This window comes from Sinohyriopsis cumingii, unplaced genomic scaffold, assembly GCF_028554795.1.
Source record: "Sinohyriopsis cumingii isolate HCF-2022 unplaced genomic scaffold, ASM2855479v2 utg002584l, whole genome shotgun sequence".
In the NCBI taxonomy this organism is placed as follows: domain Eukaryota; kingdom Metazoa; phylum Mollusca; class Bivalvia; order Unionida; family Unionidae; genus Sinohyriopsis; species Sinohyriopsis cumingii.
This window is the reverse complement of record NW_028316248.1, coordinates 38,179-61,176: the sequence shown is the minus strand read 5'-3', so window position 1 is coordinate 61,176 and position 22,998 is coordinate 38,179. Positions and strand designations below refer to the sequence as shown.

At 39.4% G+C, this 22,998-nt stretch overlaps 1 protein-coding gene across 1 annotated transcript; it reads right to left on the bottom strand.

The window, feature by feature from the left end:
- Nucleotides 1-387: 387 nt before the first annotated feature.
- On the bottom strand, nucleotides 388-1,038 carry LOC149770163 (protein CFDP2-like). Its single transcript, XM_089949298.1, has one exon. It carries the CDS (start codon nucleotides 1,036-1,038, stop codon nucleotides 388-390), a length of 651 nt encoding a protein of 216 aa, XP_089805424.1.
- Nucleotides 1,039-22,998: the final 21,960 nt, after the last annotated feature.

The window sequence follows — 22,998 nt, the reverse complement described above, 5'->3', positions numbered from 1 at the left end:
TGCCAGTCCATGAATGCTTTGTTCTTTCTGGCAAGCAGATCTTCAATGGCATCGTTGTTTTCGTCGAACCAGTCTTGATGAATTCGCTTCTTTGGGCCCAGGATCGCCATAGCTGTTTCTCTTATCGTGTCCCTGAGCTTGTTTCATTTTTCGGAGGCATTTCCACATATCGGTCCGTTTCTTGACAGCTTGTCATCAAGTCTCTTCTGGAAATTGAGCTTGGTGGAAGGCTGCTGCAGTTTGACAATGTTGAAGGCTGTGCGCACAAGTTTAGGACGTCTTAGGTGATGAGGGGCAATGTGCAGCTGTAGGGTAGTTCGGACAAGTCTGTGGTCTGTCCAGCATTCTGCTCCTCGCATGGCCTTGGTGATGAGGACATCCTTGGCATCACGCTGGCGGACTATTACATAGTCGATTAAGTGCCATTGGCGAGATCTGGGGTGCATCCAGGTGTTCTTGTGTTTTTTCGCCATTCTGAACATTGAGTTTGGGATTAGGAGGTTTAAATTCTGCGCATTTGCTGAGTAGGAGCAGGCCGTTGTTGTTCATTCTGCCGACACCGTGTTTGCCAAGCACACCTTTCCATCGACCATAATCACAGCTAACACGGGCGTTGAAGTCCCCCAGTAGTATGATCTTGTCGTCAGCTGGAACTGAGCTAAGTACAGAGCTGAGGTCGGTATAGAACTGCTCCATGGCTTCTGCTGAACTCGATAGGGTAGGTGCGTAGGTACTGATGATTGTTGCATGGCGTTTGTGGCTGATAGGTATTCGCAATTTCATTAGCCTCTCATTGATACCAACAGGTATTTCCCGAAGCTGCTTCAGAAGACATGATTTGATAGCCAGGCCGACTCCATGGATCCTGTCCTCATTTTGGGCTTTTCCTTTCCAGAAGAATGTGTAGCCGCTTGCTAGCTCAGTAAGAGAACCCTCCTCTGCGAACCTGGTTTCTGCAATGTCAATATTGTAGCGTGAAAGCTCCTTAGCAACTAGAGCTGTTCTCCTGTGTGGTCTTGCTACGTTCTCTTTGTCCATGAGAGTACGGATGTTCCATGCTCCAATAATAAGTTTTTGTCTTTGATTACTTCGACCGCGGATATGGATGATCTTGCCAGCCGCGGCATGCTGGCCAGATATTTTAGGGCAAGCTTTTTTTAGGCCACCTTTTCTAGGCCTCTCCCTATTCAGGGTGAGCAGCGCCGTCCTGAAAAGGTCTTCTCAGTCGCCCCTGGATGCTGCCGAACTGTTCTGCTGCCCTGGGTGCAGAGCAAAACGATCACTTGTCCAAAGGCCGCCTACGTGCAGGTCTCTGACTACAACTCCCAGTGGTCATCTCCACCTGTTGCGTCGCCAGTCGCCCATCGCCGTAGGACTTTGGTAGGTGCAGGTAAGGAAAAATGAGTGTGATGATAAGGATGAATGATAGGTGCACAACATAACCTGTGCGTGAAGGAGATTAAAGTGAAACAGCCTTTGCACAGAGACAGCCTCACTCTCTCGGCCTTGGTAGTTAGAACTCAGTGGTACGAAGATTAGTCACGGCTGGGGACTACTTCGGCTGCATTGGATGGCTATGACGTCTTCCGTGCCTTGTCATACCCTGCGCTCTCCACAAAACGTTTGCAGATTCGCCTTCGTGGCCGTTGGATCACTCAGTTGATCTCTTCCGCCCAGTCTGCCGAAACTGGCTTTGCATGCAAGGATAGGCAAGCTCCTAAGTCACCGAGTTTTTTTTTAGGCCCGTCGGCTACCCTTTACCTGGTTTAGCCGGCCAGTCGAAGCCGTTGCCCGTGGTGTGGCCGCTGCGCATGCTACAGCTACTTGGAGCCACAGGTGAGGGTTGAGCGCCTGGTGAGGACCAAAGATGGACAAGCTACTCCGAAGGAGCACGACGTGCCCATCCACCAGAGGTACTACCCCTCCCAGATCTCCCCGAACACCACCACGCGAAAGATAAAAGTATCTAAAAGCCAAAGGGTCAAGTACAACATTAAAATACACATCACAACGATCAAAGTGGAATATAAACAAGTCACTGTAAAACGTTTTTGGTAACAAAGGTGTCCTAGGGACAGTGTGTAATGTTCTTACAGTCTCTACATTGGGTACAGTCACACAGGTGTCCTCCCGGAGTGGCCTTTCCGGAATGTCCAGGACAGTCCTCTCCTGAAGGGGCCGGTTTTCCTTGGTGTCGGCTTCTTTCTCTGACACTGTCACTAACACGGGTTTAAAAGTTACATTTTTCACTGGACGTTTAAATTTAGGATCACAATTCTTGTGCCTAACTGGCCACTTCTTTGCTCCAAGCCTTGAAACCCCAACTTCTCCAGTCATGTACATCTGTCCAGTGAGGGTGCAAGTCACAAGCTACACACACATATCGTCGTGCACATCTTCAGTACTTTAAAGTTGACGAATCTTATTTTCCCGTAGAGGTCGAGAAGTATCCAGATGAAAGCGCAAGGCTTTTAACAGAAAGAGTCTCTCATGGACATTTAAAGGGACCACTTTCATGTTTTATTTGGTTGTAAGTAATGTTCGTAAAGAAACCAAAAGGAATCGGCTGGTAAACGAAATCCCAGAAAGGAAGTCATAAAGACACACACCACACGTCGACCTCAATTCAATGGACACAGTTCTTGTAATAAGTGTTGGTAATCCTCCACAGTTTGAATACTCATTGATTTCTTTCCACGGAATCGGTTGTATCACGAGTGATAAAGGTCGTGGCATGGTAGTCCGTTTTTGTACCGTCTTTTTCAGGAAGCAATAAGTGTACTTTCTGCTTAGATGTGATCGTACTCCAGTAGCGAATATAAATGGTTCAGTCACTAACATGCACATCACACGCCGTTCAGAAGTTTCCTCTTGAACTAAGCTTACATTGTGTAAAAGATTTTGGTAACCCTCTAACTCTTCCTCTGGAATTCGTTGCAGTATGTCTACCTCGTAGTAAAAAAAAAATCACTCACAACAATCCAATCCTTCTTTTCTGTGAGTAGTTGATCAATGTCTGACCACTGAAATATTTTCATCTGAATCAGTCCCATTATAGCATTCAGGTACCAGTGGTTTAAACATCGGTGACGTAACGGATGCAAATGTTTTTAGCGTAGAACTTGTATTTTGACCAACTCTCGGTCAATGTGTTTTCTCAACTCCACAGGTAAACCAATAATGTTCCCTTGTAAAGTATCCATGACAATGTCAGCCAGTGTTTATACCCACGTGGAGGGTCACTTCTGAATGCCCCTTAGTTTTATTCAAGTTTCCTTTTCTTTACTGGATGAATTTAACAAACAAAAGGGTACAGTTTCTTCTGAGGCACTTTCACCCTAGTCTATCCTTACACAAACAGTATTTGTTGATACATCTAAAGTATTTGTTGATACATCTAACATACGCTCACAAAAGGCTTCTCGTAAATGTGTGATGTCCACTGATTGATCCCGCACATACCATGGGAAATTTAAACAGTCTTTGTAATTCTGTTCCATCTCTTTGCCGTCTGGAATTTCACAATTTATTTGAATCTTGAAATATGTACATCAATATATATTAGGTAGTTGTTGAAAGTCCGACAATTTGAACACTTTCAAATGAATCAAGTCGCTTATGGCATTCAGATACCCTGGATAACTTAAAAGATGATGATTGTTATGATGCAGGCGTTTCTTGCGTTTCATTTGTATCTTGACCAATTCTCGGTAGATGCGTTATATCAACTCCACGGGCAAACCACGAATGTTCTCTTGTAAAGTATCCATCCACAGATTACTGAGGTCGTCCCACTAAAGGTAGGTAATGACAATCCGGAGAGCATCGACCATGTTCCAGGTAAGCGGAATCTTTTTGCTCCCGCTCGTGAAGTGACACACCACAACTGAAGCACTTTACTTTATCCCGTTCGCCCAAGTAGATAAACACGTCATACCGGTACCGTAGTGTGATGGGTGGTAAGGCCATAGAAATGTAAGGACAGTGCGGAGACCACTGAGTATGTTCCAGAATAGCTGAATCTTTATAGATACAACGATCCATTCGCAACTTCAGACCACAAGAGAGGGGTTAAGAGGAAATTGGTGATGAGGAAGAACTTGTGCCAGTGAAGAGATGGAAATTGAAAAATTGACAATTTGAGCCGATGCGTTGGCCCTGATGTGAAATTTCATACTAACTTCTACAAGAGAATATACCAGAACGAAAACGTAAGTGTCTCTTGGTCTTGATGTTTTATAATAAGGGCGGTGTGTTTTGTCTTTATTGACAGTGCATGAATATGTACTCTTTCAGCCCTCTATCCTTCTGCGTCATTTTTTAGTTAGAACTGAAATGGAAGGAATGTTTTCCTTCACGCGCACACTTTAAGTATGCAAGTGGGTAAAAAAATAGCCAGTCGTTTCAACCATCATTCCGTGTCTTGATTTTTTATAAAATATACACTGACATCATAGAATAACAGGTGAAATGGGTTTGGGGTGTCTGTGTCGGTGTGTGTGCTTGGCAGAGTTGGTCATTTAGCTGAGGGCTTAGGTGCTTTCAAAAAAAAATCTTCTTTACTCTATGTTGATCGTATATAATGGGTTGTTTTCTGTGTTGATAGTATATATAATGGGCTATTTCTTCACTCTGTGTTGATAGTATATATAATGGATTATTTCTTCCCTCTGTGTGGAAAGTATATGTTGTTTTTCTTTTTTCCTCTGTGTGGACAGTGTATATTGGGGGTGGGTCTTCCCTCTGTAAGGATATTATATTTTAGGTTTGTTTTTTCTTCTACCCTCTGTGTGGTGTGTGTGTGCGCGCGCTCACTCGTACGTTTGTGCGTGTGTGTGTTTGTGTGTACGCGTACGTTTGGTTTGTGTGTTCGTTTGTGTGTATGTGTGCGCACATACGTTTGATTGTGTGTATGTATTGGTCTGTGTTTGTCCCTAAAAACTCCCTTTATTCCTATCAAATTCATTTGACCTACCCACCTACCTACAGTAGCGCATATTCAGGTCAGCCACTTGCATTACTGTTGCCTTTATTCCCCTAGTGCCCAGCACAGTGACGTTATTGAAACTGGAAAGTTTGAGACTATAAATATAGACTTGGATTTCTCCACAGGTTGTAGCTATAAATAGATACAAGGGTTTTTAAACAGGAATGTAACACGAGTTGAGATTATAAATAGATAGTGGGGTTTTCCAAAGGAATTTCCCACAAGTCGTAGCTGAAAATAAATACAAGTTTTTCCAAAGGAATTTCCTACCAGTGGTGACTATAAACAGATGCTAGTTTTTTCCACGTTGTATCTTTGCCAGTGTAAGAGTTAGTCTATTTTGTGAGATTTTATCTCCTCGTCTTACATTTTAAGCTAACACATAACGAATATACAACCCAATATTACCATGTTCCATTCCCCTTGACGCCAAAGTGGACCATTCAATTTCCCCATGTAAATTCCCTTTGACGCCATAGTGGCCCACGACCTTTTCAATGACATGTTAAGAGAGTTGATTAAAGAAGAAAAGAAGGAGGAGGATGAAGAGGACATACAGAGGATGATAGAATGGAATAATAAAATCGAAAAGGAAGAAGAAAATGAAAGGAAGAAAGAAAGAGGAGAGAAGAAGAAAAAACAGGAGGAGGAAAAACATGAAAAAAGAAGACAACAGCGATTATAAAATTAATAAGATGGTGGAGTAAAAGAACAAACTAAAAGAAGAACACAAAAAACAAAGGCACTTTTCATGGCCACTCATATGCCTCAAAAAGATATGATTTCTTGCCTAAAAATGTTTTAGTCGATTTTATAGTTTAGGTATGATAAATTCATTAATTTATGTATATGGGATGTATATGTCTATGTCTATGTATGTCTCTACTGTATTTGTCTCTACCTAGAGTAGCGTATATTCAGGTCAAACCCTTGCCACAGTGTTACCAATGTCCAGTACCGTGACGTCACCTCACCTGTTCCATTCCTATTGTCCCTATACAACAACCCCAACTTTCCCTTGTCGCTATACAGGCACAATATTCCACATGTAAAATTCCCCTTGTCGCTAAACGTGCCCAGGGTGTGCTATAAAGTGTTGGCGATAAGCGTGCCCAAGGGGGATCTGTAATGCATTTTCCAGTTGTCGCTAAACAGCCCCGATATACTACTATCGGCGTCCCATGGGCATTCTTTTTTACTCTAAGTTCGCCTCACAAGGGGACAGTACAGCAAGACTCTCTCCGACAGCCTTGCCCCTCCACATAAATCCTTCTCTTCCAAATAGATATTTCCGTAATCTTGCTGATTGCCGACGATAAATTCACATACATCATATAATTTGGGTTGAACAGCATCTCCGATACGGTTTGGATGCCTCCACGCTTGCTAACATGGTATACGTCTTGGAGTATCCACTTATCAACGTTGTATGCATCTAGATCGTGGCTGAAAACAGGTCAAACCCTGGGATGAATAACCTGTATTTGTAGCCTAAGGCGGGTTCGACTGAATCTTTCACAATCTAAACCCGCATTACAAGCAGAAGAGAGCGACAATGACGTCACGTGCAGTGGTCGTGGTAAGGGCTTGAGACAGTTAAAGCTCATAATGTCAAATCCATGAGTTTATCTAAAACAAACACCTAACCTTATTTTTACTCGAGAGGAGTAGTCTGTCGACTTCTCTGAATAATACTTTTCTTACTTTTCTCTCTCTCTCTCTCTCTCTCTCTCTCTCTCTGCAAATCTCTGACCAGAACAGTAATCTGTTTTGACTCTTCCAACCTGTCTGTTTAAGAGCTGAATTAAAACTGTTAGAATCAGACACTAACCCTATATCTATATCTGCGTGTAAAATATGTCAAATAAAATGTTGCAATCAAGATGAAAAGATCACACAAATCCAGTGAGAAACGATTAGTAAGTAAGAAGCAACGACGTGTCGCCTCGCACACGAGATGAGGTGTTCGATCAAAGCCATGCAAGCGATTTCTAAGACATGAGCGAATCTGAATAAATACACTCCACGTATGCCCCAAGACCAAGAGAGCCTAAATCAAATAAAAAGTCGTTCGGTAACACCCGAAGTTTATTACCACATTCGAGAGACGCAAAATCACACTTCCAGAAAATTCAGAATGAAGGTTTACGTTTACATGGCGAAATTGAAAGTGTTTAAGTCTGAAGTACAGCTCGAGAAAGTAGAAGATTTTATCATCGATTTGTGGGATTCCTTGTTATCGACACCTAAAACAACAATGCCAAAGCAAATAAGACGATCGTTTGAGACTCTTCATTCATCACAACATATTAAAGTCGCCCGTCTGGACCGTGTTTAGCACCCAAGCAGAACTGACACAATCTAAACTTTAATATCGCCGATGTAAAAGCCACGTTTTACATAACCCACGTTCCTCCACCCCACCCTAATAGGAACGGACGCACAAAAGTGTTATTGATGGATGATATTCGCAGTACCAAAGTGACTTCTCCCAGGACCACGTGTGTTTAGCCCGAGACATCGTCGTGGGTCTAACCCGCGGTATACTGATGACAAAAACAAAACCGCAGGTTGGAAAAGAGCCCTGGGAAGTATTTGACAATCGGACAGATACCAATAGCGAAAATAAGCAGATCTCCTATTACAGCAGGCAGGCTTATCAAAATGCGAAGACTTCACGACATCTTGATTCCACACTACAGGCTAAAAGTGTATCCTCAAGTGCTTCGTAAACCTCTGGTGTTTCGAAGGCCCGGCTTCAAAGACGGAAAGTACATTCACGTGTATCATCATGAAGAACATTTCGATGCCATTACCAGTATCACCGGATTTCTCGGATACTCTTTTGTTTCAGAAACGTGACCAAGGGTTTTGCAGTCGAAACAAATACATTGATTGCGGAGAGAGATGCCAGAGTTGTTTCGCGTCTACACCTTGCATTCCCGAAAGAAAAGAAATCCATTACCCGTTTGGCAAGCGAAAGTTTGTTAGTCCTAAGTGTTATGAATAACATCGCATGACACAATGTCAACAGCAGAAAAGTGCTTGCCAATTATTACGATTGTGCTCCACCTGTGGACGTCTCATTCGCACCAACAACCCAAGGCACACGTTTGTCCAGGAAAGAAAAAAGATGAAGTTCTTGTGACCAAATCGTCGACTTTAAACATCGATGTAACATCAAAAAATACAAGCCTAAACAGGAGAAAGACTTGAAGTAGTTTTCATCTTTTTTGTATTCGAATGTATGCAAGTGACCGGCATTGACATCCCTAATTTCTGCGTCGCTCATCGGTGTCGTGAGAAGTGAATCTTTTTTCATTGTCCCCATTGTAGCAAAATTCCAGAAGGACGTTAAAATATCTTTCAATGACCCAGAACTCCTTATAATTATGCCAAATGGATATTAGACCTGTCGACGACACTTGAAGCAAAGAGGACATCTAACGTTACAGAGACTGCTATATTTTATGCTACGATAATGATTCACAGTTTCTCGGGGTACGTTGGAAATACTATTCAGAACAAGGCACCGAATGCCCAAAATTATCATGAACGGAGCCGATTCATATTTTAAAGGACTACTATAGTATAATACACACTATATATCAGAATGTTCATTTCTGGCAAAATAATTCAGAAATGTTCATTTAAGAGGCATATTTTAACTCACAGAGAAGAAAATGAAGATAATTTGTGCATTTATCTATGTTTTACTGAAAACACTCCAGAAATATTTGTTTAATTTCGGTGATAATAGGATTTCCGGAAGTGGCGTACTATCGGGAAGTCCCTCAAGTTCAGTGTATGTGGTGATGATGGCTGAATCTAGTGATGATTCTAGCGAATTTACGGCAAATTTGTCATCCTCATTTTCGTTGTGTGAGGAAGGTGAACTCCTAGAAGATGGCAACGTAATGAATCTTAAGAAGGGCACGAATTTGCGCGAATCTTGAATGTCTTCAAAGTAGATTTTCATGTGGGCTTGGTTCATCAGTAACTAATGGTGTTAAAAGTTAAACACTTAAGACTGAGACTGTGAGAGGGGTATAAATAAATGCTTTATTAACTTTATGACTCAAGTTTGTTCTTTTAAACGGTGAAGAAATCAGACCCCGAATGTACTTTGGGTGTGATTGTTTACTACCCTCCACAAATAGTAAAAGTGAAGAATTTTATTAAATAGAAAAAGTAATCATAGACCTGGCGTATCCAGATGTTTAGCAAGCATATATTTTCTCTGTGGGTCTTGGTGTATAATACTAGTGGCAGAGGAAGTATACAGATTGATGGGGAAACAAATCTTGAGAATAATACATCCCTGATTAAGTGTTCATTATTGTGGGTACAAAAGGTAGAACAAAAGTCTAACCATGCATCACATTTACATATATTTCATACTTTAACATGCAAGAACTTCTCATGCTTTTTACCCACTAGTTTGCTCTCTAATACAACAAATGAATGATGGAGTTTATTTACCATGTATATTGGGGTACCTGTGGAAAGTGTAGCAGTAAAAAATAGTCGATAAGTGTAGATACTGTAAAGAGATCAACATGATTTTGAATACGACTGAGGAGGTCAAGGTGGATTGTATCATTGATCATCCAAGGTTTTATATAGTTTGCACGAATGAATAATATACTATTTCTTAAGAATCCTATCAGTCTGACGTTGAACAGCAATGATGGCGTGTCTAATCCCTGTCATAAAAGCAAGAAAGAGCATGAAAAATGTGTTTGGCAAATTCTAGTTCATGCCTTTGTGGTAGATATGGTAGTCACACATGAAGTCTTTTGCATATCTGAACAATAGTCGACAAATGCACCAAACCTTTTTGCATACCTTTACAACTAAGGGTCGATCATAAAGTCTGACACATTACTAATACATTGTAGCGTTTCCGGAAAAAAAAATTACATAATTATTGACTCGTATGCTGATATAACTAAATGAATCCATAGAAACTATGAAGCTATACAAACCATGTAAACATGGGGAATGAATGGAATGTTCACTGTGACATCAAAATGCACCACAGTTTATAGCACACCATCTACTGTCTTTGTTTAGATATATATATATATATATATATATATATATATATATATATATATATATATATATATAGAATAAGAGGAGCTTTAGAAGGTAAAATCTTTACACCGACAGTATTAAAGTATTTTTTTAATTCCCTTTAAATATGGTTCTATACATATTGTTAATAATATACTATGCTATACTTTCCACGTTGAAAGGACATTACTTTTCACACTCAGAATCAATGGGTTGTGGGTTTGACTCTGACCTAGACCATCGTCCATTGACTCAGTGGTGTGTATTCAGGCAAAAAAGGTAATTTACTCCTAGTGCCTCAACACGACGGAGTAATTAGCCTTTACATTTAAAGACAACCAATACATCAAGTATTCACAACATTTTGGTTTTAGCGGAAAACTTATTTTGTCATTATTATTGTTGAACAGGCATTAAGTAAGCATGGGCATACTCATGAATTTTATTCTGGGTGGGAGGGGCAAGGCAAATAATAATGGGGGAATGGGCAAAACCAAAATCCAACACACACACACACACACACGATCGTCATGGTAAAGCATGATTCGTTGTATTGGGGGTAGGGGGCTATTATGATTTGCAAACACCCTCCCACTAAAATTTTACCCTCGCTAACTCTCGCTTCTGTAAAGGCTTCTCTCGGTCTACATGTTGTTAGCCCTGCCGTAACCTTGGCTTTTGTTGATCTGGTGTTCACGGACTGGGTTATCTGGCGAGAAAACGCACACTTGGTACTGCACTTGGCGAGAGTTGTCTGATTGTCGTAATACCAAGTGACACTTTCATTTTATAGACGGTATCAAAATCGTCATCTCTCAAATGGTCACTGCAGACTATTTCGCATGTCACTGGTAGGATTAAGCACGGTACCAGCTACTGAATGCAACTAACAACGAAAGTAGAAATGCACTGGTTCCTACACCACGTCCTTTCCGGTTTGTCTTATGGAAATTGCCGAGCACGAAATCGGCTAGGAGCGTGCTGCCTCCAGCAATAAAAAAAAATCGATGTTTTGTAGTCATTATATTCACTAATGATGCGACATTTGACATAATACCTTTCCAAATCACACACAGAAGATTAAATTTATCACATAAACGAAAGTTGTGTGAGTACACTAGTTGTAATTTAGTGATTACATGAGCTATTTGGCCATGCCTTTGAGTAAAATACGTAAAACGTGTGGAATAACAATAATGGGTATTTTCTATCATTTTTAAATACCGAAACTAATCAACACGCTTTCCATCAGCATTTATCTGACACTCACTATTATGACCCCGACAATACGCACACCAAACAACGAGAAGCCTTCTGCACAAAAGACACCACGCTTACGCTTCGAACCCCGTTGACTTTCAGGAAAAATGTTAAACTGTTCCCGATCCAATATGGACATTTTACGCCGTTTCTATGGAACAATTTCGACAAATATTTCTAGGTCACTGAGGTATCAATCCTTTGAAGGAAGCCTCTACCATCGCCAATGCGTGCTTATTAGTGCACTGCAACAAATTCATGCCCGAGAACACACTAGCCATCATACACTCTCAAACTTCCCAGTTCATCAGCCGTCGATTCTCTGCCAAAGAACTGCGTTGGTTACATTACTTGTGCGAATGCAAGCTAAATTGAGCCACAATGCCAAAAACGGGGGCGAAAGGAAAATTGGAAGTCATTCGGTGATGGTTGTGATTTAGAAGACCCCAGGATCCATGACGAATTTCATTGATGCTTTTATCACCTACCTGCTACCCTCAACGACAGATGAAACATCCATTTTCAAGAGTTCACCTACGAAGAATTGCATGTGAAAATCTACCAACGACGCCTGAAGTTAGAACAACAAGGATACTAAGTGGTAGAAATGTGGGATCACGAATACAATCGACGCTCGAAGACAGCTCCTTAGTTTCGATGCATTCCGAAAGTTCAGATTTGCTGGACGTCGAACCTTTGGACTCACGCGACAATTTATTTAGAGGACGAAGGAATACCACACGCATGCAGTACGGAGTCAACGAATCTCATGTAGAAGAAATCAGACAAATAGACGTGTGTTCGCTGTATCCTCGGATGTGAAAATATGATCGAGTTCCTACAGGACGGTCCAAAATATTGACAGAACACATCGACATGGAACACATTCGTCAATGCAAAGGCCTGATCAAACGTAGTCTTCCGCTCTACAGACCGTTACCGGAATTGTACCACACAACTGGCAAAGAAAAATTATGTTTCCTTTGTGTCGTATCTTTGCCGAAATCTGTAGCCAAGACAACCTAATAATCACACCGCAGAAGAACGCACATTGACACAAACGTGGGTCAGCGTGAAATTATTTCGTTCTCTGGGTCTGGCAATGTGCTTATTAAAAGTCTACAAAATTTACCACTTTCCTAACACAGCCCAATACGAAACGGACAACGTTTCCCAGAAAGGAATATTCTCGAGCTACGTCAATGGATTTCTCAAACTAAAACAAGAAGCCAGCTGCTATCTCTCCTGGTGTCAAACTCCAGAAAACCAAGCGACATTCCAAGAGAGGAGAAGTTCCATCGAATGCGTAACTTTTTAGGCAACATGGTAAAGAACGAAGGAAGACGCTTGTTTAACAACATCATGCTCAGTTGCTTGTGGGGAAAATGACACAATGTCCGTGCTGATCCAAGACGGAGTACTTGGTAAATCCAAGTCTCTGCAATTAACTGGTGGACAGCAAAGGACAACGAATGAAATACGTGGACATCGTTCGTGAATATTTCATATTGCTCAATTACTAAGCAAAGCCAGGGTTTACACCTCCCAGCGAGTTTGGAAATAGCATCATTGCCCACCTACGGAACAGCCAATACTCACTTAAAACTGTACAAAGCTTTAGACCTTTTAGGAGATCGAATCCTGTACTTTCACACGGACAGTTGCATCTCCATCCATCGCTGTGATAGCCCTTACCCAAATATCCAATGGGACCATTTAGGTGCCTGGGCGAACGAACACGCCTAAGACAAAATCCTGAGTAGTGTGCGTGTTTTTGGGGGTTACATATTTTTCTTTTAGGATAAAAAACACTGAAGTGAATCGCCTGGCCTACGCCTTTTTATGGAATTCGTTCCTACGGATGGTCGTTACATCGTAGAAACTTCATGACCGGCATTACCCGACGCTGAGGCGTTCTCAACGGACTCAATCGTGACAGTTATTGTTTGAATCAATCTTCTAATATTTGTAGTATCCATGTACTGTCTTGGACTTGGTCTTGGGTGAAGCTACTCCTGAGTTTGCTAGGGACGGTCCCAAAAAGTACGGCTACCAATACCAAGACCAACTAGAATACCAGCTGCAAAGTCAACGGATTTATATCGAATTATCGCCCGGGACAAGTGGTGAACTTCTTATGTGCTGAAATAAGTTTTACAGTCCGGAGAGGATCAAGACTTTGGCGTGTCCACCTTAGACCAGCACATAATTGTTCGGTTACAAAACCACCAAATTATCAGTCGCACTTTAGATCAAGTTTGTCATATTGTGTACCAGAAGAAAATGCGGCTTTAAGACAACAATACTTTACCGTACGGACACGCCGAACTCCAGTATAACAAAGCGAAGACTTCCAAGACCAACACTTCATTACGATGACAAACGTCGAGCGAAAAATATGAATCGTTGAACACAACAACCGAGCGAGGAGTTCAAGTTCAGTAATAAAGTTGAGTGCAGTGCTATGCCTAGAGACTACATCGATGCCGTACCCTGCGATACCGTCGATGCAGCACGGCTTGGCTGCTTTTCTACTATTACTACCACAATGGAAGCTATGTCGTGCGTGTAACATCCTACGGATATGAAAGTGATGCCATTTATTACCGTGAACGATGCCTCTTTAACAGCTTTCATGGTCAACGTGATACCGCGAATGTACCACCCTATATATCTCATATACGCCAGTGCAAACAACTCCGAATGTCATCACCACCTCAGCCAACTGCACCCTTAAAAGACGAATACACTTTATATTTGGTTTTGCCTGGCTACTGTGACTTTGAATTTCGATTCTAAATGTTCAAAGAAAACTAGCCAAAATATTTAGATGGACCTACACCCAAACAATTACCTCAAACTGGATTTGTCTACTTTGGAGACGGAGATAAAATCAAGCATTTCAGTTATGGTATGTCACTTCAAAAATGAGAGTAGAAAGACTTAACTGGAACATGCTAGTTGGTCTCATCACTGTCACTATCTTCCTTTGGTCGTCCTTAAAACGTAATCTCAACATTATGGTTAGTTTGCAAGAGAACATTCTCTGTTCGCCACTGGTGCTCAGAGAACCCATTAACCAAGAGTTTTTGTTAAAATACACGTTAAACGAAAAAGAATAACTGCACCCATTACGACACAGGCGTTTAAGTTACCAGTTGTAACTGAATGATGTAAGATGTTTGATCGCAGATAAATTGTATAAATCGTCAGACATCGCTAAACTACCCATATTGCAAGAGGTTTCGTTGTATTATTCCTGCCTACAATGTTCAAATACTTTGTAGAATTCCAGACGGCAAAGACACGTTTAAAATCACCATGGTGTCAGCAGACATAGGACATAACACCTTTACGACGTGTGTCATGTGATCGTCAGTTAGAGCAATTAATACTTCCTACCAATGATTTCCCAGCAAATTCCGTTTGTCTACAGATAAACTATTGCCTTCAAGTGCCCTGGGATAAATAATTCCTTCCAACAAATAAAACGATAAAAGAAATGTGAACTCCTAGTTTAAAAGAGAACATTCAGAATTTGCCATTGGACCTGCTGGAACGGATTTGCAGGAGTTTTTCAAAATTCAAGTGAGATACAATCTCAAAATTCTCTATTTTGAAACTATGATCTAGCAGAATCAATCTTGTATTAATTTTGTGTAAAGAAGTTCATTTGGGCTGGAATTTATTTCTTCAAATTATTTAATTTAGTGATTATTTGCTCTGAAAATACAGAGTGCTCATTAAAAAAAGATAACCTTCTTGAACAGACACATTCACTGGTATTTATAGTGAATTCAAATTTGGAATTATATTACTGTGTTTCTACAAAAGACTGTTAGTACAACAACACAATACAGGCCGCCACAGGCACATCAATATCTTGACCGTTGGACTTAATTTGGATTTCTACTAAAGTTTATTCAGAACTTTAAATTATTAGGAATTGTGTCTGTACTTCGAGGATTATTTTGGGGATTTAATTCGCAGTATGGAAAATCCTTTTTTTTTTTTCATTTTCACTTTGTATCCTAGATAAATAAATTAGCTGTTGAATTTTACAAAGCTTTTCACTCTTGTCTATTACTTATTTTAAGGTCATAAATTCGTAACAAGTGTATACACATTTGTTACCATGCAGCTACATTTATCAGCAGTGTTGCAACAGATTCCGTAGTAGGAAGTTATACACATTTGTTACCATGCAGCTACATTTATCAGCAGTGTTGCAACAGATTCCGTAGTACGAAGTTAATGACGGCATTCAGACCTTGGAAGATTATCAAAAAACTTTACAAAAAGTGTTTCCATTGAATTTGGGACACCATGTTGTGTGAGTGATAGTGAGTACATTTCTGAGATTTCTTTTTACAGCAGATTCATTGTGGACTTATTAGGAACAATACCTGAAAATACATCATAGTTGCTCCTTCGGCTTTAAATGTATGCGAGACACTTCTGTTAAAGGAGTTGCGATTTCTGATCTACAATATGCAGAAAAGATTCATGATGCTTTATCGATTGCTCATGCTTACCAAAAAGTGTGTGTAGCTTGTGACGTGCATGAACATTGGAAAGATGCGTGTGACTGAACGATTTGGCTTCGATGCTTGAATGCAAGAAATGGCTAACTATGCCAGAGATAAATGTGATTGATCCAAGAAAATAACAGTTGCTTAGAACTCAAAGTGAACATGACATTCGCACCCCTATTAGAAACAGGGACAGCAGAACCCGACACGGGAGAAAGCCAAGTTCAGGAAAGTACCGTTGTCCACTTCAAAGCGAATAAAATGTCATTCCTGGAAAAGACTGTAAATGGTGTAGTGACTAAAAGAACATTAGGGCGTGCGTCTAGAAATCCTGGGGCACACTTCGATCGAGTATCTTGTATATTGCCATATTTATAAGCAGCTTTAGCCATTTTGATTTGTGACTTATTGATGTACGTAGTAATTTTTCTGTTTAAGTATTTTGAATTTGATTGAACACTCATTAAACGTGCATAAGTAAAATCTCTTGTGTTGTCGATGTTATCCTGAAAATTCTGAACACCTCAGCATTGGTTACATCTACCTCTTCTCTCTCTCTCTCTCTCTCTCTCTCTCTCTCTCTCTCTCTCTCTGTGATTGACGAAAAGTAAAATCGTCAAAGTCGGGAGGCCCTTTATCTTCGACAGCTCTTTAATATTTTGATTGCTGGACCGAGTGGTTTATGCAAAACCGAATTTGTCAAACAAAGAATGACAATTGGCTTACACCCTGCTTCCAATGTGGGTGTGTGAGAAAGATTGCCAGTAGCTTCTCGAGGGTCGGTGGTTCTTTCCGGGGTTTTCCCGGGTTCTTCCTCCACCATTAATACCGGCCGCCATGTATAGCCTATCGTGTGCTGAAAAATGGCGTTAAACCCTACAACAACAACAACAACAACACCCTGCCTCAAAAAGCAAAAGAGAATTCATTGTTTGTAGAACGCATTCCTCATGAAGACGACGGAGTCGTGCCTGACTCGAGACAAACACATCTGGTCATCTTTGATGACATGTTCGGAGAAGACGAGGAAGAAATTAAACTTTGGTTTACAGCCAAAGGGCAACGTTGTAATGCAAGTATCATTTACATTATACAAAATCCGTTTCAACAACGTAATGCACATCATACCATCTGTCTCGATTCTAATTAAGTGGTCTAGTTTAAAAGTCCAAGAGATAAATCTCAAATGCTAGTGTTAGCCAAACAGTTGGGAACTGAATTACGCGTACAACAATACCACTCAAACATCTCAGGTCTTTTTTACCCGCCAATTTAAAACATACCACTACCGATTATTTGAGATTTCGTACCCATCTGTTTCACCACTGGTGCCAAGAAGAACTCATCATTTACACGTCCCGATCGACATGGAAAAACTCGCCCACTCTGTTGATGGAAGATAAGGAAACACCCTCCGTAAAGGAGGCTTCGTACCCAAGGCATTGGTAATAAACATCGACATCAAATAGAGAAACTTGCATGGCAGTGTATATTTAGTTACATCTCTTACTAGTTGCAACCAGTATTTTCATTCTGTCAGTTAAGTTCACATTTGTTTCCCCAGAGACAGAACTGCGGTGGTGTAGTGGTTAGAGTACCGAAAATCGACGCGGACATCCAGTGACTGTGCTATGGTGTTGGGTTGGTGAAAGGCGCCGTCATATCCGTCATTATTTCTTTCGTTTTCCTTCTGTTTACTTTTTTATTTTGTTATTGGCAGCTGAATTTTTACATAGCATTTCACCTTACTGATATAAAAACTGTTCTCTGTAGCAAGGTAGGTACGCCACTAAAGAACATTACCACATGGCGTTTCAAACAAAAGAGCGCCAAAGCAGGCTCGTATCCTACATCAAACCATCCCGGGTCGGATACCGCAGTATGTCCTTGAGCAAAGCACTTTATTATAATTGTGTTGCACTTAATAACCGATATGTGTTGCTATGTTGTCAAACACCAAACCAACTACCAAAGACTAGAGTAATTGCTGTTTGCTTCATAATAGTTTTACAGCGCAAAACTGAATGTATTTCTTTCAAAATTCTCCTTCCAACCCACCAATACAAATGCTATGCATAGCTCATTATACTTGTATATATTATATGTTAATCTAAATAGTGCATGGGTCCATCTTTCTGCAGCATGTAACCAATTGTACCTAGTATTCAGTTGTGTCAAAATATTTTTTTTAAAGCGATGAAAGTGGTGGATTCACACTTTTATTTGGGATTTTGTTTTCCAAAATGACTTTCGGGGACATAAGTCTGGCGAATCATCGTTGTTCTTAACTGACAGTTGTTTCCCTTTGTAGAAAAGCCAAGAAATCTGTCGTGTCATAAAAATTATATCTTGTCAAATGATGATCATGTTTGCAGAATTTTCTTCTTCATTTTCAGTAAGAAGTATTCAGTTATCCCGCATAATAAATACATACCAAAAACACTAAATAAAAACAGCCAGGCAGAAGGAGAAAGTAAATAAGCAAGGTGTTGTGGGCTTAACGCCATTTCTTAATACCTGATGGGCTCGATATATGGCGGATAGTATTACTGGTGGAGGAAGTACCCGGAAAACTCCCAAGAAGATATACCGACCTATGGGAAGCTACTGGCTAGGTTTCTCACATACCCACATAGGTCAAGCCCGAGATTCAAACGCACGCGGATAGAGGTGCAATGTCAGTTATCAATATAGGCGAGTGCTTTAGACTACAAGTACATACGATGCCCCAAACCTGGAATTTAAAAAAAAAAAGAAGATCAAATGCAATTAACTGTTTTCAAACGAAATTTTGATTATAATTCTTACAAATTGTGTAAGATATCCTGAAATTCCAGCGCGGGGTCTCGATGATTTCAGAAAACGAAAGGGCAGTATTAGCAACCAATCAATGCATAACACCCAACCACTACAATTCACCTCGTCATTAGTCGAGTTTCGCGAGATGGACATAGTACACAATTAATTTTACTGTATGTTCTCTACATTTGTTTCTCAGTACTGACCTTTCCACTGTGTGACAATCAATGCAAATCATATGTTAATCTAAAATACCTTCAAAGATGACTTCACGGTGAAGTTCTTGTCAAAGGTTGACCTGCTCTTTTTTTAGATCATTGACTCTCAACATAACAGCATGTAACCAGAACACGTATTTCACTTCCGGATCATCACCAAGGCCTTATTACTCACTGTGCACTGTCGCCAAAATACATACAGACAACAACACCCTGAGCTCATATTATCAAGAATAAACAGTTACCTTTAAATCCCTACCAAAACTGCATAAATAAAACTCTTCTATCACCATCAAAATGAGAGAGGAAAAAATGTTCTAAAAATAGACTAGAACTACATTCGTGGGTACTGAACTGGAAGTATTAATTGTGATGTAATTCCAGATGGTACTGACTGAGCCTAACTCAAGGTCGATAAATATAGGACGCAGACTTAAGAACGGAAAATGGATACTGCATCTGAAAACTTTTGTGGAAGTTGGCCTGAATGAAAAGAAACTTACCTTTCCAATGCAGTCTTCTAAATAAAGTGTCAGGCATTATTTTATTAATTGAATGCAATTTTTGCGACAATATTTACCCAATGTAAAAATTTCGTTAAGTCTTTATTATTATTATTACTTGCTCAATATCTTGTATTTCCTTTGCTACATCCTCCATGAATAACTTTACTGGGATAACTTATTTAGCAGACGCTTGGTTTCTATCTTTTGGCCTCAGCCTGCAAGTAAGTCAATTCAGTTTGGTTATCCGTACAATTACCACGCTGATTTCAGAAAATGAATGAACAACCACAGATCAGTCCATCTTTGATTTATTATTTTAATATAAAAAGTTTGCTAATCTGACAATATAAAATAGACACGTAGTTTATTCATTTCAAGAACCTTGTTTAAGTATTCATTCCTTCTTTATTCTTTTCTGTCATCAACTCTTATTTACAGGTCCCATATTCAAACGTGTAATATTCCTTGTTTTATCGCGGCTTTTGTATTAAGTTTTATCGACACAAGAATTGATAACGGTACAATTACAAACATTTTCACAAAGTTTCAAGCTAATCACACTCGTCGACCGGGGTAGAAAAATTTACATAATCAGAACATACATACATACATACATACATACATACATACATACATACATATGTGTGTATACATACATACATACATACATACATACATACATATATATATATATATATATATATATATATATATATATATATATATATATATATATATATATATATATATATATAATAATGAGGACTTTGTATACTTTGTATAGCGCCTAATCTTTAGAAGCTCTAAGCGCTTTACAACATTGAACAACACCTATAAGATAAAAAACATAATGATATGATTACAAAAACAAACACCATGAAATTAAAAAACATTTTTATAAAAAACATGCTGAGAATATTTAAGGTAGGAAACATTATTAGGTCTTTAAGTTTGTTCTTGCAGTCGAAATAAGTAAGTTTTGAGAGCCCTCTTGAATGTGATCACTGTGTCTTTGTGTCTAAGTTCAATGGGCAATTCATTCCACGTTGCTGGGCCTTGGTATACAAAAGAACGCTGTCCATATGACTTTCTTTTTATAGTAGGAATAATGAGTATACGATTGTCAGAAGAGGAGCGTAAGTATCTTGCTGGTGTGTACACATGGGTGAGGTCAGATAGGTATGTTGGACTAGAGTCCGACAGTGAAACGTAGCACAGAGAACAAATTTTGTGTTTGATTCTGGATCGAATGGATAGCCAGTGTAGGGTACAGAGCAGCTGGGATGTGTGCTCTGATCGTGGTACTTTAAGGATGATCCGAGCAGCTGTGTTTTGAACTTTTTGAAGTTTCTGGAGCAGATATTGAGATGAACAGACAGAATTGAGTTACAATAGTCCAGTCTTGAAAGTACTAATGAACACACAGATGTCTTAGTGGCATCAACTGAATGATATTTGCGAATTGAGCTGATGCGTCTCAGCTCAAGATATGTAGCCTTGCATATGTTCATGACATGTTGGTGTAATGTGAGAGTACTCTCCAGAGTAACACCTAGATTTCGTACTGATTGTGTGAATTTAATGTTGGTGTTGCTGATATTTATTGTTTGAGATAAAGGATGTTAATGAGAAAGTCTTTGTGTTGTGATCCGAATGGCCTCAGTTTTATCATCATTCATCTGCAGCTTGTTACATGTCATCCATGATTTCACATCAGAAATGCACCTCTCTACACATTGGATGGTAGCATCAACTTCGGTTGGCTAGATTTGTATACTTGGGTGTCGTCAGCGTATAATTGGTGAGTCACTGGATGATGATCTATGACACCTGAGAGCGGTTGCGTGTATAGAATGATGAGAATAGGTCCAAGAACAGGCCCCTGTGGAACACCACAACATAGATAAAGTGGGCTGGAGTGTATTCCATTTGCGGGCACAATTTGTGTCCTGTTGACCAAGTAGGACTTGAACCACAGTAAGACTGTATCATGAATGCCAAATACATGCTGGAGACAGTAAAAAATATATCATGGTCTAGTGTGTCAAATGCTGCTGACAAATCAAGGAGGGTGAGGACTGTAATCTTTCCGCTACCCAAAGCACAGAGAATGTCATTAACTACTTTTAGAAGAGTAGTTTCAGTACTGTGGCAAGGGCGATATGCAGATTGTACATTGCTAAAAAGACTGTTTGAATTTAGATGAGATACAAACTGGGATAGAACAACCTTTTCTAAGATTTTTGAATGAATGGGAGATTAGAAACAGGGCGGTAGTTCTTTAAATCATTATGGTCTAGTGTTGGTTTCTTCAGCAGAGGCTTTACAATGGCAGTTTTGAAAAATGATGGGAATTCTCCGGATGAGAGAGAGGTATTAATAACATCAGTTAGTGAAGGCAATACTGGATCTAAGCACTCAAGCAGCAGTGATGTTGGAATTGGATCTAGTTCACATGACATTGGTGCACTCTTCATCAGGATTGAACGTACGAAATCCGAAGAGACAGGTTCAAATGCTGCTAATAGTTGCCGTTCAAATTCTGCATCCCAACTGTATGGTGACGACGAGTCAATTGAAATTGTGGTGTCAAGCTTATCTCTAATGGTTTGTACTTTGTCACGGAAGAAATTTGCAAACATGTCCGGAAGGTCGACTGTAGAGAAGGTAGTTGGAAGTGTGTAGATTTGTTCCTTGATATCAGCTTGTTAGTAATCTCGAAGAGCTGTTTGCAGCTGGAACTTTCCATGATCTTAGTAGTAGTAGTATAAATATATATATATATATATATATATATATATATATATATATATATATATATATATATATATATATATATATATATATATATATATATATATATATATATAATTCAACTTATCGAAGAACTGATCCTTTTATTATCCTAAAATTTTACAAATGACATTCTTTTAGTTTCAGAGATAAGTCTATAAAATTGTAATGCTTTGGAACAGTACAAAATTAAACAAATAAATTCGTACGCAGATGAGCTTGGGTGTGGCTCAGAGTAATCTGCCGGAAATGTCCATTGAAATTCTCCAGTGATTACATCTGGCGGGTGTGTGCAAACAATCTCTGTAATTATTGATAAGTGATCTTTTATATCGATAATGAGTCATTATTGTGAATGCAAGCTTATATTGTTATTTTCAGCAAATATAACATAGGCAATGAAACATAAGATTAACAGAAAAAAAGAGCTGATCAATGTTAAATATACTTTCAAATTAAAGAGTATATCATATAATCTGAAATAACTATATGAATATCAGTCCGGTCCAATGCAATTTATTGTCCAATTCCGAATACGTGATCCCAGCTGTTGTGGTCTGGATTATGAAAATAATTCAGATTAACAAATAAAGGATATATATATATATATATATATATATATATATATATATATATATATATATATATATATATATATATATCAAAGTGCTACAATAATTTACATCCCGTAACAACACAGTCATACCCAATTTATGTTCCATTACGTCAATCAAATTAGAAACCTAAAGCATACCAGTAAAACCTCGTTCATATTTTAGTGTCTCACTCCTTGATCCCTGTGACAAAGGTCCCAATTGTATTTT